Below are 15,038 nucleotides of genomic sequence, written 5' to 3' on the forward strand. Positions count from 1 at the left end.
AATTCTGTTACGAACAAGTAATATTGATCTTGAACGCCTTATTTTTTAAGAACTTCGTTCTTGATCTTGAACTTGATTTTTTCAACTTGAACCAGATTGCTTGAAACTTGTAGAGAATTTTACGGTGTTTGATCGACGAGCTCTCTCTTGCTTTTTTGTTATGATTTATGGTACCTTTTCTAAGTTATGAAGATCTCTATTTATAATTGTGGGAGGGGTGTAGCTGTATGATTTGATTGGTTGACTTGAATCATTGACCAATCAGATTAAGGCAGTAACAAGGGCATATTTAATTGTCGAGGCACTTTCATTGGTCTTTGATTTGACTGACATGTCTTGTCGTTTTTGACAAATGGCATGATTTTATTGGCTTTTCTGTTTGACTTGGCGTGCTTCGTCATTTGATATGTGGCAATACATTGGGCCTCTAGAATAAGATGACTTCTTGGGCTAAATAAAGTGGGTTCGTCATTTGAAGCCCTAATTAAATGGGCTAACCTAATAGATTTGGACTTAATTGTTAAATTCACATGGATTTATATAACTACTCAATTATATTAACCCAATAAATTTATTTGAACTAATATATATAGTCCAAAATAAATTTATGAATTTTAAATTCAATAAAATTAAAATGTTTAAGTTGTCCTCAGCTAGTGAATATATGTCAGTCTCTAATTTAAAATCTTTGCATGTTAAAACCACTCTCTGAAGTTACTGATGATACTTGAATAGCTAGTACATATCAAGGCATTCTTAAAAGTATTAGAAATGCCTGACATGCTCCATACACCATACTAAAAGTTGCTCTTTGTCTTCTTCATCTTTAATATATTCCAATCTCTGATTAAGATAAGAATCAAGTTCATTTTCAATACCAGTTAAATCAAGACCTAGACCTATTAATTCCTCCCTACCTTGTTTTTGGTTAACTGGACTAATATATATTACCAACTAAAATAAAATAGTAGCATTGTTTTCAGGGGTATATGAGATCTCTCGTGGGCTGTGATCAAGAGTGTTAATATTACAATCCAAAAAATTTCTAGGAATAATAGTTTCTGCATTCAAGAATGATTGAGTCAAAGACATGGTTACTCGATTTAAGCATTCTTATTACCTCAGTCGAGTCTGTGTTGATTTCAAGTGGTATGAATCCTCTCTGATCAGCAATCTGCAATCCCTTTAGAACAGCAAGAAGTTCAGCTTGTGTATTTGTGGTGTCGGGCAAACTTCCCAAGAAACCCAAAACCCAGTTGCCACTGGAGTTTCTGAAAACTCCTCCCACACTTCCCTTTCCAGGGTTCCCAACAGCTATCCCATCAGTGTTGAGCTTATAATGGCCTCTTGATAAGGGAACCCATTTGACCCAAATGATTTTTTTTGGGTGAGTGGTTGGTAAACTGAGATAGTGACATACTCAGTTGCCTTTGCCAAAATAACAAAAGTAGGGACAATATCTTTTTTATTGTTGAAGAGATTATTATTCCTGGTTATCCAAATCTGCTAGAAGCTAAAAAGGAATAGATCTTCCCAACTGAGGATATTGTTTAATGGCTTTCTTTTGAGGGTTGACCATGTGCTAGCCCAGGCTCTGATAGTGAATGTAGAGTGTTGGGTTTGTGTTATAGTGGTGCTCTTCGAGGTTAACTGTTGCTAGAATATTTTTGCATTAGGGAAATCAAAGAAGATGTGGGCAGAGGTCTCAAGAGCATCATTGCAAAGAAAGCACATTGGGTTACAATGAACCCCAATAGTATGGAGGTATGACCCTATAGGAAGCCTTTAATGGTAAAGGAGCCATATGAATGTTTGATCTTATTGGGAGCCTGTAGTTTTCAGGTCCACAAGTAGCTATTGTTATTCCCTTTAACCTTCTGTGGGGCTATTTTGACAAGGTGGGTATATGCTGATTTGGTGTTGGAGAGGCCATTACTGGTGTTGCCTTAGATCATCTTGTCCTTCTTGATGGGATTAGGTGGAATAAAAGCAGTTGAGAGGATGTTTATGATGTTAGGAGGGATGCTTAAGGATATGGAGGAGGTATCCCAAGCCTCATTATTGTAGATGGTAGCAATTGTGGCTGAAAGGTCATCTCGAGTGAGGGGAACTTCTATCATGGACATGATTGGTGGATAGTTGGGGATCGAGGAGTCATTGATAAAGTTGACACTGTCTCTTTTGTGTACCACACATCTACTGGCTTGTGTACATGTTTTCCAGTCTTTGAGAATGCACTACTAAGTAGAGGATTTGGTTTTTTTTGGGGGGGGGGGCTGGGGGGTAGGAGGTGGAGTGTCTCCAATTGCAGTGCTAGGCAATCAGAGTCTTCCCAGAGGGGGGAGGTGTTATGAAATTGTCTCCAAGCAAGGCCAGAATAAATAGTTTTATTTTTCAACTTAGCCCTTTATATTCCCAGACCTCCTTAGACCTTAGGCTTGGTGACAGTGTCCCAGCCTACTAGGTGCATTTTCTTCCTATTAGGTGTACTACCCGAGATGAAGTTTCTTTGGATTTTTTCAACTTTCTTTGATGTTTTTGAGTGGAGCTTATGAATTGCATGACATGGATTAGAATGTTGTTCATGGAGGCTTTTGCTAGAGTAGTTCTCTCAATCATGTTTAGAAAGTTTGTTTTCCAACCAACCATTTTAAAATGCATGTTGTCAATGATGAACTAAAAATTATTGTTGAGGGGCCTTTATGGAATATAAGGAACCTCGAGTACTTGCCAAAGGTAGCTGAGGTCTGGATAGATAAGTTGTTAATGTTGGTCTCCATCTGGTGGGGTTGGCAATTGGCAGAAAACAATATTCTTGGCTTTGTGAGATTGATATTTTGGCCTAAAGCCTGATTGAAGGAGCTTAACGTGTTGATTATTGTGGATCAGTTTTTCTGGTCAGCTTTAGCAAATAAAGTCAAATCATCAGCAAAGAATAGGTGAGAGATCTTAGGATCAGACCTGCTTATGCTGATTAGGCATCGCTCCTTATTCTGAACAGTATCATCAATTGACCTAGAAAGTCTTTACATACACATAATGAACAAATAAGGGGAAACGGGGTCACCTTGCCTGATGCCTCTAGTTGGTTTGAGGGGGGGAAGGGGCAGGTTATGTCCCCATTCACTAGAATAGAGATGGAGGAGGAGCTTACACGGACATGATAAGATTGATAATGTCAGTAGGGAAGTTAAAAGCATGGAGGGTATCCCTGATAAAGGACCATTCAATCTTATCAAAGGCCTTTTCCAGATCAATCTTTAGGATCATGTGAGGTATTTTGCCTCTCATTTTTCCTAAGTGGGCTATTCCTGAAAAACAATAGCATTGTCAGAGGTTCCCCTATCGGATATGAAGCTTGCCTGACTAGGACCAATTATGTGGGCTAGGTAGGGCATGATTGTGTTGACTAGGATTTTAGTCACAGTGTTACATAGCCCTATAGGCCTAAAGTTCTTAAGCATGTAGGCCTGGGGGCACTTTGGTACGAGGCAAAAGAGGGTCTCACTTATATTGGGGTGCATTGTTTTGGATGAGAAGAATTCTTTGTAGAATTAGATAACATTTTCCCCCACAATGTGCCGGTAATTCTGGTAAAAAAAGGGTGCAATCCATCAGGCCAGGGGGCTTTGAAGGACTTGAATGAGAAAATTGCTCTTTTGATTTCACTATCTCTGAGAGGAAGAGCCAGATTGGCTTTTTGTACAGTGGACAATGATGGACACTAGGGGTTGGAGTGGTAGTGGAGATGGGGGACTGCGTGTTTGAAGAAGTGTAGAGGTCATTGAAGAATCTCACAATGGAGTCCTTGATTTCATGTGGATCATACTGCCAGTTCTCAGCCTCATATTTGAGAGAGAGGATCTTGTTTATCCTTCTTCTATTTAGAGTAGAAGTATGGAAAAACTTGGTGTTAGCATCCCCATTAGAGAGCCAACTAATCCTACTTTTCAGTTTCCAAAAGTCCTCTTCATTTTTTAGGATTGAGTCTAATTACTCTATTAGAGTATTTTCTAAGTTTAGGAGGAATTGACTAAATTGATAGTTAGGAGATTTTTGGATGCTAGCAATCCTGGCCAATAGTCTCTTCTTTTTGTGGAATATGTTTCCAAAGGTATGTTTGTTCCAATTGATGACATTATTCTTGAACCTTTGAGATGAGAGGATTAAGGTGGAGTGAGTTGGGAAGGGATCCTGGATGAGGGCAGGGAAAGCTGGGTGACTGCACCACATGGACTCAAATCTAAAAAGCTTGGCAGTAACAGATTTGGTGCCATTATTTAGCTTAACAAGAAAGGGGCAGTGATCAGAGTGGGTCCTAGCTAAGTGGGTTACAGAAGCTTCAAGGAATTCATTGATCCAACAATTATTAGCAAAACGCCAATCAATTCTCTCTAGGATTAGGCTAGTCATGTTCCTATATCTCTTGTTAATCCAAGTGTATTTACTATCTTTAAAACATAGGTAACTATTTTACACTAGTTAATGCAATTCCAGAACAGATTACTTCTGTTGGTGTTAATGCAGTTTCCACTAAATTTGTCTCTTGCTTTCAAGACTTCATTAAAGTCTCCAACCACAAACCAACTACCATTTATGCTGTTAGAGATATATCTATCAGATTTCCTCAAACGGCTTTCCTATCCTCTAGATAGTTACTTGCATAAATTGCCGGAAAAACACAAGGGAGGTTGAAGGGTAATACCTTGACCATTATATGTATACCTTGTGGTGTGGCTGATACTTCATCTACCTGGAGGATGTTATCTTTTCGCATGATGACGATGCTCCCAAAGTGCCCCAATGCTAGGAACTAGATATGCAGGTCATATTGCAAATCCTCTATGAGCTTCTTGTGATTTGCTATCTTGGTCTCCAGAAGCTAGGGGTGTACATAGTCCGGGTTGATTCAGATTTTTCATTTACCAAACCAAACCAATTATCTCGGATTTTTAAATCTATACACCAAACCAAACCTACAATAGTCGGGTTTTTCAGTCTCGAATTTTTTGGATTTTTTTGTAGTTCGCTGTGAAGCATCTTACAATAACATCAGAGACAATAGAATATAACAAAAATAAGAATCCATAGATGAAGTAAGAAGATCATCTATACTATTACAATAGCTATGTCAATCTAAATATGAAAATTCTAGGCTAATTCAATCTAAACATAATCTCCAGTTAATCCTGAGCTATAAATATCCTTCTTACAAATCACAAAATAAACTGAACACAAGATATCTTCACTAAGATCTTCCCAAAAGGTGTTCAAACTTCATACACAATAGCTGCAGCTCCAAAGACCAAAGAATTTAGTCTTTGGTTCTTGAAACTTTATGCATCTCACCAAATTTCCAAAATCCAACCTTAAATCTTCTGAAAAATAAATTAAAGTTCTATAAAAGATGAAAAATGTGAATATTGACAAGATATACATAAATACTGCGGAATACTGTATAAAATACCCACTCAAGCTACTGAGGAAGCATGCTATGAGAGATCATATATTATGAAACTTTGATTGACATTTTAAGAAGGTTATGGAATTCTAACTCAAGCTATGAATTTCTCATACTCATTTCAAACAGATGATGTATCAACAGAACATAGATATGATATCGATAAATTAAAATTGTATCAAGAATGATCAAATAAGTTCTCATACCTTCTCACACAGATGGTGCATCATGAATAGAGTCGGCTAATCAATTCTCAAAGGTGAGTCTGAATATTCTGAAATAAATAAAATAATTCACATATTAGGGATTAAACAATACAAAATATTAAAAAAATATTCATTAAGAATTGAATATATAAATTACCTTCTTCAACTTGTTCAATTTTCTGGATGTCTTCCAAACTGTCTTGAAACTTGTATTCTTTGGTAGGTGATCGTATCCATTGTTGAGTGCAAATAAGGGCTTCTACTTTTTTTGGCGATAAAGAACTCCGATATAAATTAAGAATTTGACCACCTGTACTAAAAGTCGACTCAGACGCAACAGTAGAAATAGGAATAGAAAGAACATCCCTTGCAATCTTTGAAACAACAGATATTTAATAGATGAAGCTTTCCACCAACTCAAGATATTAAAATCCTTTGTCTTCACCACATCATCCATCAAGTACATCTCAAGATCAGACTTTTTTCAATATTTCCCTCATCTGCCAAGTGTTTTTCCCACTTAGATAGCAGTAGATCACCATTTTCACTCATCATACTAGTATCGCTTCTAATATTATCATTAGAATCCTCAAAAAAAGAACCATTATAGTGATTATATAAGCGATTCAAAGAACCTGCCATATCTTCAGATTTTAATCTTCCCAACAAGGAACCATATGCATCACTAAGAATGAAGTTCACATACTTTATCTTGTATCTGGGATCCAACACAACAGCCACAAACAGCAACATATTCATGTTCTCAAATTTACCCCAATATTTCTCAAGCTTACTTTTCATCTTTGTTGCCATATCAACCAAAATAAGATCATCACTTTTAGTATACTTGATAATAGCATTTCGAAGAGTAAAAAATTCATGGAAGAAAGAGTTGGACGTAGCATACAAACTACCTAAAAATTTCAAAGTCGACTGGCAGAAAATATTAAGAAACTTGACAAAAGCCTTCACATTCTTCCAATCACTTATAGATGAATTTCCTCTTATTACACTTATTTCTCGACTATACTTTTGGTACTTATGGTCATCAACATACATTCTTGTAAAGGTTTTTTTAAATTTCAAAGTCGTATCTAACATGGTATATGTCGAATTCCATCTAGTTTCAACATCAAGACTCACTAGACCATGACTGTCTATCTTAGATTTCTCAACAAATGACTTGAAAGAATCAAACCTTGAAGGGGACGACCTAACATACTTAACCGCATTCCTTACACGAGAAATGGGCTCAATTTGTTCATCTAACCCCTCTTTTACAATCAAGTTCAAAATATGAGCATTACATCTAACATGTAAAAACTCATTTTCAGGTATTACCCCTTTCCAATCATCAATGCGCACCTTCAAATGCTTAACGGCAGCATCATTAACAGTTGCATTATCGAGGGTCACTGTAAATAAATTCTCAATACCCCAACCTAATAAGCATTCTTCAATTCTCTTAGCAATAGTTTCACCTTTGTGATCCGATATTTGGAAAAAGTTTAGAATTTTCTTTTGTAAATTCCATTGTTCATCAATCCAATGTACAGTGACAACCATATAAGTTAAATTTTAAAATGATGTCCATGTATCACTAATAATACATACACACTGGTTCTTGATAAGCTTTTTGAGTTTTTCTTTTTCTTCTTGATAAATCTTTAAACAGTTTCTAGCAATAGTTACACGGGAAGGTAATTCAAAATTAGGCAAGGCTTTTGCCATTAATTTTTTGAATCCTTCTCCCTCAACAACTCTAAACAGTTGCTCATCAATGATTACAAATTCCGCAATAGCTCTCCTAATATCCTCCACATTATACACCACCCTTTGAGTGGAACCTGAACCTCCTCCTAGCCACCCTTCTTTGATAGGTTTTAATGTTGATTGCCTCTTATCAACGATTCTAAAGGGGCACTTGTGACATGTCTCATTTAAATGTGTCCATAATGTAGTAGTCTCATTCTTGCTCTCACAAGCAAAGGTTTTAGGACAATAATGACATTTTGCCCTACATTTACCTCCTTTAGCAGTAAACTTAGAGAAATGATTCCAGATCTCAGACGTCTCTCTGCCAGTATTTCTGGATTTAGAAGGTATTGGACGAGTTGTTCGTTTTTGCTTTTTAGGAGGAGTGCGTCGATGAGGAGCGTTTTGACCTTGTTGTTGAGCTACTGCTGGCATAGTCAAAGGGTTGTTTACCATCACCTCCACATCTAGTGCAGAAGTTGTAGTTTCCATCTGAGAAAAGATATCCTGCACATAAAAGATAAAATTATAATCTCAAAACAATAGTTATATGCTTTCTGATATAAAACTAAGTAAAAGGGCACAACAACGTAAAAGATAGCCACTTTCGAAGCAAAATGTTATATTCTGGAAAAAAAAAAGCATCCCCAAAACCATAAAAAGTACCAAAAATCCCAAGAAATGAGTGAAAACTAGAGTGTGCAATTGGTTCTGAAGGTAATAAGTTCAAAAAATTAATACTAAAAAAATTATTTAGAAGAAAATATTATGAAATAGGATAAAACTTAGACATAGAACAAAACTTAAAGGAGAAAATGAACAATAAATGAAATAAGTTTCAAGAACTTTTACCTGAAGAAAGAAGCTTCAACGACCTCAGATTTGGAATCTTCAATTTGGGGAAGATAAAGCTAGGGGTTTTGATATGGGTGGGAAAATCCAGGGGTCTTTGATTTAGGGGGAAAAGTATTCTGCTTTTGGCAGAAAAGTCGATGCCATATGTGGTATTTTTCCTTTTATATTTATTTACTTTTGTTATTCTTTTTGGGCTTTATTTGGCTTGCTAGATGTATATGGAGTGGGCTAAAATTGTAAGCCCAAATATAATGTTAATAATAAAAGATAATGATAAAAATTAAAATAAATATATATAAATTTTATTATAATAAATATTTATTTTGTATAAAATAAATTTAAAAATTATATACATAAATATCGGGTTGGTTTGGTCTCGGGTTGACTTATATTAGTCAATACCAAACCAAACCTATTATAGTCAGGGTTTTTTTACATACCAAACCAAATCAAACCAAACCACTAGTCGGGTTTTTTTTCGGTTTGACTCGGTTTGTCGGTTTGGTGCGGTTTACCGGTTTGCTTTGTACACCCCTACTAGCAGCACTATCATGGTCGATTTATGCATTTTGATCTTCTCATAGCAGTGTCTTCTGAACTCCATATTGTTTCCCCCTCTAACATTCCATATGATGAAGTTCATTAGAGGGTTTTGGTTTGTTTGGGGAGTTCCTGCCAATGCCTTTTTCCTTCCCCTGGGTAGGCATCATGTCCTTCCTCCTTGCTATTGGCGTTTAAGATCTCATGACTGTAGTTAGAGCCAGCAGTGGTTTCATCACACCTTGGTTCTAATGATAGGACAGGTTCAATCCACATCTGACAAGGGTTTTGAGACAGAGTAGTATTAATGTCTCGCTATAGTCCATGCTGAATTCCATTGCCCTTACTGCCTCTAGCCATAGGGAGTCTGTTCTCATTGGGTAGTATGAGCTCTGGTTTTCCATCTCTTTGATGGTTTTCTGGCCTTTGGGTATCTCTAAAGCCTTCGTTATCTTCTTCAAGATGTTCCCCAGTGGAGGTGATTGTTGTTTCTCCAGCGTTGAAGATGAAGGGTCTTGCTGAGGCCATTGTTCCATCACTGAGAACTGGGGTATCGCTGATGGGTCTGGTGTTGCTGAGTTAGGGAAGAAGGGGATAGAGTTGAAGATCTGCTACATGAGGTTGTGCTCTGATGGAGTGTCGTTAGTTGGTTGCAGAGGGTTGAAGATGCTCTGTAGAACCATTGATTGCTAAAGCTGAGATCCAAACATAACCAAACCCCTGTTTAGGGCTTTTGTTATAACCCTTGCCATGTGGGCCGGGTTTTAGATGATGAGAGTGATTGGCTAGTTTTCCAGCTAAAAATTATAGCACATGCCCTAGCCGTGGAGTGCTATCTCCGGCCAAAACGCCAGAGTGTGGTCTTATGGTGGAGGGATGGAAGTCAGAACGACCGGGGGTTTGAAGGGTTGATCCATTTTTAGGTTTTTTTGGTATTTCTTTTTTGGGCGGGTATTAATTAGGGGATTTTTGGGGTAATCAAGAGTCATTACTAATATCGGGATTAAATCAACACCCATGTTGTGTGTTTCGTAACTTGTGTTTAATACACTAGGTTTTGAAATAAATATGGATCTAGTTGAGTTGACGAAAAGGGTCAAATCACCTGAGCTTTGGTGGTTTATCATAAATGGCACTTGAGTATCCATGGAGGGGTTTTTTGCAAAGTTATTTGGTAGATGTGATGTAGCTCTGTAGGGTCCATCATTGGTAGCGGTGATCTTGGAATGGGTCTGGCCCTCTATGGTAGATGGGGGTTTGGGGTCTTGGGGGGCTGCTTTCTGTTGCACTAACAAGCCCCCACTTGGTCCCGTTGGGCCTGTTGATTTGTTTTATCTGGGGCCGTTTGGACACCCCCTTTTTGATTTGTAGGTCCCTTTTCTTTGCTAAGAGTTGGGTCTTCCCCTTCCGGGCCTGCTTTCCTTTTTGTGCTTGTGTTGGGCTGCTCTCGTATGGGTTGATTCCTGGTAGGCTGGCTCATCGAGCGAGGAGTAATTTTCCTTGGCCCATGGTTTATGTTGGTAGCCTGCACAGGATTAGACTTAGAATTATAACGAAAAATTTTAGTTTCAAGGAACTTACCGGAGTTTGCATCTAACATTTAGACTTGGATGCCTCCAGTTGAAGTGGTGTTTTTCTCCTTCCTTTCATGTGTTGTTGTTGCTTGGCGTTGTGGTAGGGGGTGTCCATGTTTCCTTCTTCTAGGGAAGACGACAGTTTTCCATTCCTCCTCCTCGTCGACGTTAACTTTAGGAGAGGAGCATTCAGGCTGGTCTTGTATTGGGGAAGGGGGCTTTTGTATGTGGGTACACGATTTTAGGGTGTGACCCATCCTCCCGAATCCTGTGCATAGGATATTTTTTTTCTTATATCACCGCTTGTTTGTGGTCCCCAATAGTGACGGATGTCGCAACTGGTGTTTCCAGTGGAATTTGTATACAAATTCGCTCATATCTGCCCCTTAGCGTAGCTGATGTGCACGTATCAATTTTGAGAAGTTTTCATAGTTTCCGTCCAACTTTTTCCAGTATCTCCTTGTCGTAGAATTCAGTTGGTAGTTGCGGTAGGCGCACCTATATAGCAGTAGAGAACAAGGTGGCTTCTTGTGGGACAAATTTTGGTTCCCACTTTCTGATTAAGAGGAAATTTTTGGATAAGAACATAGACCTTGGTGTATTTCCTTTATCAAGTTCTCCTCTTTTTCAAATTTGACTATAAAGAAATTACATCCTAAGTCAATTAAAGATAACTGTTCGGAGAGGTTTCATAGTTCAATTAGTTTGGATCGAAGGAGATGATGTGGCATTCTTCTACCAAAATTTTTGATAATGACCTAGAAACGTCATGGTTCATATAGCCGGTTTTTATCAACTTAAGAGAGGATGATTGAGGCTATGTTTTCTTTTCCCTTTACAACGCTTCCTGTTTTATCAAGCTCATTTGCGTAGTATTCCATTAGGGATGTATCTTTCTTGTCTAAAAGCATTTACTTGTAGGAATGCGCAGGATTAGCATCCTCCTCCATGGGGTTAATGTCTAGTGGTTCCGGTAGTATATTAGGTATTTTGGTTGTATTTTTTATTTTGCGTAGGGGTGGAAAATGGTTCAAAGAAAACAGTTAACCACCCATATTATCCACTAAAAATGGGTTGGATAATGAACTTTTTAAAAATGGGTCAAATATGGATAAGAACCATATTATCCATTTAGAAAATAGATAATCAATGGATAACCAATGAGTCTAACTTTTACATTTGTAAAGCTTCAAATTGGGGGTTCCTCAAGTTAGGGAGACTAAGAATTCTCCAAAAGTGATCATATACAAGAAGTCATGGATAATGGTAACCCATATTATCCGCCGGTTAACCCATTTTTTATCCATATTAAATATGGGTCGGGTCGGATAATTGATCTATTTTTTCATTACCCGTTTTCGACCCGAATCATATCCAACCCGACCTGCCCGTTTGTCACTCCCAATTCTGTGTGTAGTGAGAAGTGAGAGTTTCTTGCTACAGAATCCTTTATGAACCATCAGGATCTAATTCTTTTTGGTCCTCAGAACTCAACAATTCCTCCATACCTTCTCACACTTTATCTTCTACTCTAGCCTTAGAAGTTGAAGATGGATGTGCACTGTCTGGAATTGTCATATTTTTATACTTATCAAACTTTAGTTTGGCATACACACACACAGAGAGAGAGTTGGCCATTCAGTTTATGAAAGTTCTAAATTCTCATATATTTTACGAACAAGTTCTTTTGCACCACGTAATTTTAAATATATATATATATATATACAGACACACACACACACACACACATAGAGAGAGAGAGAGAGAGAGAGTTGGCCGTTCAGTTTAATAAAGTTCTAAATTCTCATAAATTTTACGAACAAGTTCTGTTGCACCTCGTAATTTTAAATATGGGTTAAGTATAGTAGAAACTAAATAAACGATGGGAATATGATTAAAAAATACTTTTTAAATTTTGAAATCATTTCTTCAACGGTTTGTATATATGCATCCATTTTTTTATACATAGCAAATACAACTGAAATTTCACAAATATACCATAATATTTGTGTAAAGTAGGATAATATATACCAGAAACTTATTTTGTAGCATAATAAAAAAAAAATCTAAAAATTTAATAAGCCTTTGAATTTTATCCCAGTTAAACTCGATAATTTGATTAATAGGGTTAACGTTATGTGAATTAAATATCATTTTTATAGGAAACCGATAGCATTCAACTTACTACAAACTTATTTTTGAACTTTTCTATATGAAAGTTCAGCATAAATACAACACTCTTTAAATTCATGAATTTTACTCGCTTTTATTAGCATGAAAAATGCAGGAACAAATATATTGTATTTTAGCACAAGAAGCGGCAAATAAATCAATATCATCTTTTATAACCAAATTAAAAGTATAATATGCACATATAACATGAAAATTGAGTCATAAAGTGGGCAAATTCTAAAATTTTAAGTTATTTGCTGCAGTGGTATTAGCAGAAGCATTTTCTAATGAGATAATTAATATTTTATCGAAATACCATAAAATTGAATAATTTCTATGACAGTTACAGAAATATATGGTAAAATTTTCACGGGGTGTCCTATTTGGTCGCCCCTTTTTAATCTGTACTCACTTTTTAAATTTTTTTAATTAGTACCCAAAGTTTAGATAACTTCAGGCCCTTTTCTCCTCCTCCTCCTTCTTTCTTCTTCTCCTTCGCTGTGAAAATAAAGGTGACAATGAATTCATATGGTATTTATGAGCATATTTTAAGGTAGTTTATGATATTTTACAGTGGTGAGTTGTTGTGACACTTTATGTTTTGTTGCTGCTTAGGGTTTCTTCTTCTCCTTCTTCTTAATTACAAAATGATTTTTGTTAGATTTATTATTGTTTTGACAAATTGATGATTCAGTTTTGTTCTTGATAATATTTGGAGGTTATGTTTCAAATTTGAGCTCATTTGGAATAGATTTAGGTGTTAAATCGTGTATTGAATTTTGAAATTCGAAGAATAAATTTTTATTTCTGAATTTTGCACTTCAGACCTACATGGCCTTAAATGCATGAAAACATTAGTTGCACTATAGACCTATTTGGTCTTAAGTATATTGTCAGAACCCAATTCCCGCTATAGCCCGTGATGGCGCCAACGTCACCGCTGGGTAAGCCAACGGTGAACTATCTATATAATTGTCCATTTTAATATTTTTAAAGTCATTGGTTTTATTTAATAAGGGAACGATTAATAGGTGATCGTAATAATATAAAGCATGAAATAAACAAATGAGTGAAATAGTGAATTTAATAATCAAAATCATGAAATATCTATTAGAATCTCCTAAAATTCGGTATCACAAGTGCACAAGCAAACTAGTAGAATATACAAAATCTCTTATACTAATGTCTAGAGTAAGATAGACAGAAAAATAAATACAACAAAGAAGAGCCTTCGGGTGCTGCAGAACGAGGCATAGGAAGCAGCTTACCACTAAGTCTCCGGGTAGCGGGGGTATGTTTACCTTGAAAATGGTAGTTACAATTATATTTGATTTTGTGGTTTTAAAATACGTGATTTATTTTAATACTAGTTGTCAGGCAATAGATGCTAAGTGTGAGCTAGGAAAGTAAGAGTAAGAGTAAGATGCAGTGTTGCTATTCAAACCGAACGAATGCGAATCGGGGTCTCGGGGTGGCCTAAGCTGGACCTCGATGTTGAGCTAATGAGCTTGACTGGGGACGATCAATGGAGGACTAACAGTTCCAAGGGCCTCAATAAGGGCTCTTTATGATTAATGATGAGTAATAAATGAGGAACAATAAATGTAAGCAATAAATCAAAGGAAAGACAGTGGAGAATGTTTAAGTTAGAGAGCAGAGAATGTTCTTATTCTTGTATTGAATATCATGTGTCTTACAAAATGATAAGGGTCTCCTTTATATAGGAGGGGGAATCCCAACATAGTACATGTGTATTTATTACAAAGATATGCGGCTGGTACAACCATTTAATGTCACTGTACAGACTCATACTATTCTTGTAGACCTAGTCAACTCTAACCACGTGCCTTAGGAATTTCCCGCTTGTGCATCATAGCCACCGATTTGCACCGCCCCGAAGTCGAACATAGGGACCCCTGGGGCTGAACCTTGAGTTGTGCCTCGAGCCTTCTAGAGACGGGTTGTGAAATTCCATAATGATCACAAAATCGGACTCTCTAATTTTAGCCGTATATAGGGTACGCGCCTGAATGGCCACCAGATGCACCTGTCTCAGATCCTACATGATTAGTGTAGAAGTGTAGTGTGAGTACATAAATAACATGTACCCAGTAAGTATCTAGTCTAGCATCGAAGAAATAGTAACGAGGGGTCGATATAGACACTTACTAAGGGTAAATAAATAAAGTGCAGAAATTATAAATAGGAATGAGATATATAAGTAACAACAAAATAAGGAACAATAAATAAGTGGTTCTTGAACTAAATATCAATTAAAAATCTCCAAATATCACATACTAATTTCAACATATAAGATCCATAAAGTGATTATAAATTCTCAAGCCATGGAAGAAATATCAAGTATAATCGGACTCCGAGCAATATCACGCATGATTTATGCTGAGGTCGTGCGACCTGATCTAGAATATTGTGTACACTGCCGAGGTTTGACCAGCGCGAATCATAGATGCATCT

General features: G+C 36.8%; 1 protein-coding gene across 1 annotated transcript; it reads right to left on the bottom strand.

Moving 5' to 3' along the window:
* Positions 1-765: 765 nt before the first annotated feature.
* Positions 766-3,291, bottom strand: LOC138869034 (uncharacterized). Its single transcript, XM_070146622.1, has 4 exons — positions 3,155-3,291; positions 2,962-3,015; positions 1,121-1,346; positions 766-843 (listed from the first exon to the last, which is right to left on the bottom strand). The coding sequence occupies exons 1-4, from the start codon at positions 3,289-3,291 to the stop codon at positions 766-768; spliced, it is 495 nt and encodes a 164-aa protein (XP_070002723.1).
* Positions 3,292-15,038: the final 11,747 nt, after the last annotated feature.

The sequence above is a fragment of the Nicotiana sylvestris genome, chromosome 5 (genome assembly GCF_000393655.2).
Source record: "Nicotiana sylvestris chromosome 5, ASM39365v2, whole genome shotgun sequence".
Lineage (NCBI taxonomy): Eukaryota > Viridiplantae > Streptophyta > Magnoliopsida > Solanales > Solanaceae > Nicotiana > Nicotiana sylvestris.

Bases quoted from the DNA above. Each gene is read 5' to 3' on its own strand.
- LOC138869034 (XM_070146622.1), bottom strand. From the start codon at position 3,291: ATGAGAGGCAAAATACCTCACATGATCCTAAAGATTGATCTGGAAAAG. The intron at 1,347-2,961 runs GTCTGATCCTAA...TCCCTTATCAAG, and splicing joins TGCCTAATCAGCATAAGCAG to AGGCCATTATAAGCTCAACA. The intron at 844-1,120 runs GTAATAAGAATG...TATCTTAATCAG, and splicing joins TCAACACAGACTCGACTGAG to AGATTGGAATATATTAAAGA.